At 41.2% G+C, this 7,500-nt stretch overlaps 1 protein-coding gene across 5 annotated transcripts in view; it reads left to right on the forward strand.

Annotated features, from left to right (window-relative positions):
• The window catches only part of EBF3 (EBF transcription factor 3), a 123,396-nt gene that overhangs the window by 73,140 nt on the left and 42,756 nt on the right, over positions 1–7,500 (forward strand). For 3 of the 5 annotated variants that reach the window (XM_029962012.1, XM_029962014.1, XM_029962013.1), the window contains exons 7-8: positions 3,812–3,893; positions 6,861–6,978. In XM_029962012.1, coding sequence (XP_029817872.1) covers positions 3,812–3,893; positions 6,861–6,978 — 200 coding nt within the window. Of the gene's footprint in view, positions 1–3,811; positions 3,894–6,860; positions 7,006–7,500 lie in introns of all 5 variants that reach the window. The other 2 variants (XM_029962010.1, XM_029962011.1) reach the window with 1 other exon arrangement.

The following is a 7,500-nucleotide window of genomic DNA, read 5'->3' on the forward strand; positions in this document are numbered from 1 at the left end:
TGGGTGGTTTTGTGCCACAAATATTCCTTTAGCCAAACAGCATTTGAATTGGGCCAAACTGAAGCCACCACTTGTGCTTATAACACCAAGGATTTTCTTGCTTAGTGTTGAAATTCAAGTACAAAAGTCTTTCTGGTCTATTTGCTGCAACACCTCCTCTCACAGAGGTTAAGAAGAGGTGAACAGGATGAAAAGGCACTTGCAGGGCTTAAAAAATCTTCTATGGAAAAAAACCATCTTTCATACCGCAAAAAAAAGTCTCCTGTAGGTTGTTATGTGCAGAAGGTGGAGGCTTAAGAGCAGACACATTTGCAGATGAACTGCTTTTACTCGCTTCTCCGAGACATGACATTTGTTCAGAAGATTAGCCAGGTTGTAATGTGGAGCATAATTGCACTGTGCGGATGTCCCAGAAGTGAAAACCTAATTGCTTGACAGGCCTATAACTTTGTGGTACGCTCTCACCTTGTTAGGTCCTTTTCTGATGCGGTTCAAATGCAGGCTGGCCGCAGGTGTGCCTAATTTACCTCGCAACAGAACGTGTGGAGTTTAATTGCACAGTGGTTGTTAGGAAAAATTGGTGGGTGGAATATCAAGTGACTTACTGTATGCGGATGGCAGATGGGCGGCGAGAGGCACCGCCAGATAAGTGTATAGGTGAGGTGAGTTAATAAAAGATGTAAATTTTAGCTTAAAATAGTGGAGTCTTGCGGAAGGTAATACATTTTAATTAAGATGGTAGCAGGCCCCTTTCTAACAGTGGGAAAAAATCAGAGCAAGGGAACATCGCAAGGACTGCATTTTTCTCTGTATCAGTATTTTAGGAACAGCTTAGCACATTTGGGAAGGCTCTTCTGTAATAAAAAATTCTACGGTTTGTGCATATGATACAAAATATAGCAGGGAGATCCAAATCTAGGAAGGCTTGACTTTTCTCATTCTGTTGGAGCATCAAAGTTTGAGACATGACCAAGCAGAGCACTGATCCAGGTCCTTGCTTCTTGCTCTGCCAGAGACCTTGTCTCTGGAGCTCAGGGCTAGCAGAGAAAGTGGTAGGGATGGAAGGGATGGGTTTGTGGTGCCCACAGTCCTTGTTGGTCAGCGGAATGACCAAGCCAGTTGTCTCCACCTGGCAAGTAAATACCCTGTCTGGGAATGTGGTTTTTAACTTATGTTGTCTTCCTCTAAAAATCCTGTCTTGATGCCACCTGTGCTCCATGAACTCTCTGAAAGCACAGATTAAAGAATGAAATAAAATATCTCAGTATCAAGGAATGTAATGGAGCTGAAATACAAGTGCTGCTTGTGTTCACTCCAGCCTTGCGGCCTCAATATTTAGCCCAGTGCTCAGGGCCATCTAAATAAACTTGATGATGTCTAATTTCAGCAAGAGTGGGTCCTTTTCACCAAATAATTGAACAAATACTGGTTCCAGTTGATGTTTAGTGAAAGGGTGCTTAATGGCCCTTTTTCTTTGACAGGATGTGAGCTCTCTGTATAGAAACAATTCATCATGAATGCTTCACTCTAAAAACAATCCACGAGGAGCAATACTTAGCATTCCTAGTGCACAATTCATTGGAGAATTTCCGAGCAATTTACAAACATTAGCTCAATAAGCCTCACAACACCCATTTGAGATCAGCAAAAAAAAAAAAAAGATAAGATACTACTCCTCAGCCTCGATGTGGCACTAAGGAGCCGTAAAGCTGGAGGCTTGTCCCAACTCCTAAATCCCCAGTGCCAGGTGGTCCTGTGTGTGAGCATCAGCTGGTCCTTGCACATCATCACAATCTGTGCAGTGGAAGGTGTGCAAAACCAGATAAATGACAGGAATGTTACATTTAGAATCATAGAAACAGAATGGTTTGGATTGGAAGGGATCTTGAAGACTATCCTGCTCCAACCCCCTGCTACAGGGAGGGAACCTGGCCTATACTCAGTTGAACCTGGCCTATACTCTTCTGGAGAGAATAAGTATATTAAAAACCACCAAAACCCAACCAATGCAGATAAAATTAAGGGGAAGTTGTGTCTAACAAAGATGAAGTTTCATGGAGTTGCTGATAATGTCCCTGCAGCAGTGTCCAGAAAACCTGAGCATCCGAGCTTGGATATCACATCAACCACCACGGAAATCCCGATCTTTTACAGCTTGACAGCTAAAACCCCTGTACAAGTTTTGGGATAAGAATTTTTAAAGAAGCGTGCATTCAGCTGAACTGACAGCATTGATTTATTTATGCAGTTTCGGTAAAGCTGGTTGTTTCCCTACTTGCATCTCTGATACGAGAGATCGCTCCTTCAGCATTAGTGTCCTGTAGTAATATCAGGGTCCTGCTCAAGGTTTAATGAAACAGGAAGAGCTGGGATTAAAAGCAGTGGTTTGTGATCTGGGGATAATTCCATGATACTCCTGTACGACCTTTGAAGCTTCTCAGGAGTGAGCACGATGTGGTGAAGCCACAGTTGTACTTTCTATTGACCATGGTAGGTTCGTGTTGGGTGCTCAAGAAGGGACGAGGTGCCTGTCTTGCCTCTTGCCAGGAATGCTGTTGGCACATGGAAATTTCTATGAGGTGTGTACAGCAAGAATAGTCATGGTCAGTTATAATATGACTGATATGAACGAACAAATAATAATTGTTCATATTCTAAACGTGAAAGCTCTGACTAACCTCGCCGTTCAACACGTATGAAGCTGGGCAGCACAAGCTGCTGGGCTTGAGCATCTGAGGAAGTCTGGGTGAAGAGAACGTCCTGAGCTTTGCTTGTCATTAGCTGTCAGTACTTAGACAGAAAACAGACCCACAAAATATTTTTTAGAGATGAAACACAAAAACATAGCAACATAAAGAAAAGGTGTGGTGTTGGGCTGTGAATGTCCTCCTGTGTGATGGCAGGACAGTGAGGGTCCCCCATTTTGCTTCACCTACAGGGTGGAGACTTCCCAGTTCAGCTCCTTCCTCCAGTATGGGAGGGCAGCATAAAGGAGTTTCCATCTTTCCAAGCTTTCCCCTTTCCTCTAAGTGCTTGCTGTGTTCCCCTGAGGCAGCGTTGCTGCAAAAACGGTTTATGGGGAGATGCCTGGATGATAAGGGTTAGTCCTAAATAATTGCTGGTTGCCGCTCAGCAGAAATAAGCTGGATTTCGATCCCTGGGTAGAGTGACTCCTCACAGCTAAAGGCTGGCAAAGGTTGAAGAGGTCGTAAGACAGGGCCTAATTTGCCATGTTCCTTTCCTTTCAAAAACAATGAGGAAACTGGGGCCTTGCCGGTGGGCAGATCCTGCCTGGATCTCCCTGGAGTCAGCAGGAGTTGGATCGAGTCCCTTTGAATAGCAAGCCTTTCCAAACCGGAGGCAAAGCCAAGTGTTTTTCAGAAGGTTGATCATTCATTACCTTTGGAATTTTTCAACGTGGAGGTCATTACTGCTAATATAAGTTGTGAAAAAATAAGAAGTATTAAAAAAATAGAGACAAATTCTCATCTGGTGTAAGTCTTTGCCTTTGAAGTCAATGAGTCATCGAAATCAACTTTCCCACACCGAGTTAAGGATATGGCCTGGAGTCAATACATTTGTAGTTGTTGAAAAATTAAAAATATAAATTTGCCTTTCCTTGGCAATAATGTTCTGTTTATGACAGAGATTCTTATGCTTTAAAATAAGTTCATTAACGAATAGGAAAGTAATATTTCACTACCAGTATTCTTTTGGGTAAAACTATTTATGATTAAATTTTATTAAACTTTTTAAAAATTGGATTTACGTTTTGATGAATCTAATAGATTTCAATTTTGTATTTTTATAGATTCTTTCTAAAGTTTTTCCTCAAGTGCAATCAGAACTGTTTGAAGAATGCAGGCAACCCGCGAGACATGCGAAGATTCCAGGTACAGATCCCTCTAAAAGCATAAACAATATATAAAAGACTTAGTCACGTCTTCATCTTGAACTTTTCGTGATGGAAAATCAGTGTTGGGGCTTCTACTTAGTGTAGTTCCAATGCTTAAAAAAACCTACTGTCAGTATTTTACATTTCCCCCACTAATTTAAATGCTGGTTCTTGGGACATTCCAAGTTCTGCAGTGGAATGTAATGGATCAGTGCTGAAGCAAGCGGATCTCTCCTTAAAAAATATTTCCCTGATTTTCCTTCCTACTAACACCTTGTGTAGTAGTTTGGAGTATGCTCAGACCCATAGAGGTTTTACATAGACTGAGTAGTTTGATCTTACTGATGACACGACTGTGGAGTGCAGGGGAGTTTGGATCTCACACAGGGGTTTTTCAGGTTCACAACTTGTAAATCCACCAGTGGTGGCCTAACGCACGTATTTTTGTTTCAATTGTGTTAGAAAATGTTTAATACTTCACTTTCTCCTTACAGCTTTTGAGATATCCTGTGGTGAATCATAACACTACAGAAAGACAGCTGACGGGATGGACAAATGATTTCCTCCGTATGTGGGGTCATTCGAAAGGCTTGTTAGGAAATAAATGCCTTTTATTTGAAAATATTTCGCAATGAGTCATATTTGATTCTAATAATAAAGTAGTATTGAGATGTTCAAGATTTTCTTAGTTTGGAGAAGAATAACTTGTGGTTAAACTTGATAGAAAAACATGTGACATCTGTTTTCATGCACAGCCAACCAACCGGGGAAGCCAGCACCCTTGAGCCAGCCAACAGAAAAGATCTGTAGCTGGGAAAAAAAATATTCCTTCAAAACAATTGAGCCAAGCTTCCATTTTTCATGCATCTCAGCTTCACGTGGCATCGGTGATATTGATCCATCTGAACAGAACAGAAGGTCAAACCTGGAATGAGTGGAAATGTCCTCTTTGTCTCACCGATGACTAAATGAAGCATCAGTCAGGAGTGATCTTGTGGTTGACAATGGAGCCAGTAGGCACTAGAAAGACTTTCCTGGGTCTCTTTAGCTAATCTTCCTGCCTCTCAGAAGGTTTAACTGGACTTAACAGGATGTCAGATCTTGAACAGTATTTTTACCTGGTTTCACTGTCTCAGCACCTTTCTGGAGGTGCACTGCAGGAGTAAGGTGATATAACAAAGCGTAGCACGTCGACTTTCTTTTGCTGAACTACAGTATTTTCCCTTGGTGACTGACCTATATACATGACAGAACAAAAATAGTTGTCATTTTCATATACACCTTGCTCTGTCTTTTTAATACACCGTGTTCTAGGAACCAAACGCAGAAATCTTGGCTGAAAATCATGATTGTATGTTTTGCAATATTTCTTAAAGTCTGGGAATCTCATTAGGAGTGAAAGCTGATAGCCCAGTGGCCTGGCAGCAGCTCTGTGGCCAAGGCGAGCGTGCAGCCTCAGCACTCTCCGAAGTGGATGTTGACAAGAGTGAAAGTGTCCACTTGTGGGAGGAGAGAGCTGGGGAAGCAGAGCAGCCTGGCAGAGAACTGCCCTCGGGCTGTTCTAAAGGGTACCGCAGATGGCTGTCTCAAAGGACGTGGGATACACAGGAAAGGTGCTGTGATAGCTGAAAGCTCATTATGGCTTGTGAATAAGAAACAGGATCAGAGGTGATCCAAAACATAGAAGCAGACAAGAATTTTCTTCTGATGCCTTGGACCAGCTCTGTGCAAAAGGAGGCTCATTTCTCCCCTTCCATTTGTGTTTGTTAAGTGTTTGGGTTGAGGAGCTGGTGGGAGAACCCCTCAATCATCTTTGTTACATCCCAAAGTAAAATAAACGGAAGGTGAAAACCAAAATTTGTCCTACCTTTTGCTGCTGTCACTGGTTGGGTTGATAAGGTCTAACTTAGCCTTTGACTTTACGGACTCTACTAACCCCAAAGAAATCGCTGCAGTGCATGAAATCCTTCATGCAGAAAACCTGGAACCCACAGCACAGAGCCCACTCTGGAGTATTTAAATAAGGTGTAAATGTCTCTCTGGGATAACAGTGCTGGACTTACGGAGCCGTGTTCCACACAAACACAGGCGCAGCTCCCGGTTTCCTCCTTGGCTTGTGTTCACGCGATATCGCTTCCGGAAGGAGTTTCACAGCTCCATTGTGTAGGTGTTTTTATCGGGAAGGTTGTGCGTTTTGCATATGTTCCTTTGCCATTTTCTACTGAGAAGCAGCTGGAAGCCAAAGGAGGCCCTATCCATCATCTCTTCTATGGCCGGACTCTGAACCTGGACACAAGAATAGGAGCCTTTCACTCAAAAATAAAGGAGGAAATTCCATTGACATACCAGGGTCAATCACCATCCAAATGAACTTGAGAAGGGATACTTTTCATGGATTGAAAACACTTTCACTATTCATATTCAACTCGGTCTTTTCAGATGCAAAAAAGTTCATTATCAGACATTAAATGTAATTGTAAAACTGACCTGGAGATCATTTACTGAAGAAAAAATGGGGAGTTACGATGGTTCCTGATTTATTAAGCTTTTTTATTTGGAATCCTCACAACCCTTCATTTGAAGACAGTCTCAAGTGAACAAATTTTAATTAGATAAACTATCTAATCAATATATCAACAGATCAATCAAAACAGCAGCTTTTAAAATGAGTGGCTAGAGGGGTGTTTCTGAAACTAATGGCTAGAAGAATATTTTCCTGAATTGAATTCATTTGTTAGCATAATAGGAGATTAAACTCTAATTAGTGTAGCAGGTTCTGAAGAGAAACAATTGTGAGTTAAAAATCACCAGTGGTCGCCACGTAAACAAAGATGTATTCAGAGATGTCATTCACTCGGTTTAAATAGAAATAGAAAAGTAACAGGATGTTGTTGTGTCTTACGAGACCTGATTCAGTGCAAATCTGCAGGATTTTTTAAATGTGAGGTTTTGTTCTCTTTTCCAGGTTGTTGTATCAACAACAGTCAATGTGGATGGCCACGTGCTGGCTGTCTCAGACAACATGTTTGTACACAACAATTCCAAACACGGGAGGCGGGCTCGCCGCCTTGACCCCTCAGAAGGTACGGCCCCTTCTTATCTGGAAAATGGTAGGCACACATTTACATGTCTTTTTTTTTTATTTGCAATGCCTTTTTTTATTTTATTTTATTTTTTTAAATTTTTTGTTTGTTTGTTTTGCACCATACTTTATGTTGAGACACCGCTACATTTACTTTTACATCATTTCTTCTCTCATCCATCAAACCACCCATTAAAAAAAGTCCATTAGTATTTCTCAACCCTTGTCAACTAGAATATGGACGCTTCTGAATTTGCTTCTGACTCCTTTCTTTATTTAATACTTAGAGTTTTGCAGTCACAACCAATTTTTCATATTTTCCTCTTTTATTTCTTTTCTTTTCTTTTTTTTTTATTTCAGTCTTGTTTTGCTTGCAGCTTTTTCTTGCTCTTTAATTTGACTTGATTTTATTTTGGCTTGCCATATTCCTTGATCCAGAGGTACAGTCTCAGGTTATGTATGCAAGTTTAAGTGGATGGTAAAAACATGACCGAATCTGTAAAGAATTTACTGTGAGGTCAAT

Source organism: Manacus vitellinus, unplaced genomic scaffold (genome assembly GCF_001715985.3).
Source record: "Manacus vitellinus isolate BGI_N305 unplaced genomic scaffold, ASM171598v3 scaffold_40_pilon, whole genome shotgun sequence".
NCBI classification, from domain to species: Eukaryota; Metazoa; Chordata; class Aves; order Passeriformes; family Pipridae; genus Manacus; species Manacus vitellinus.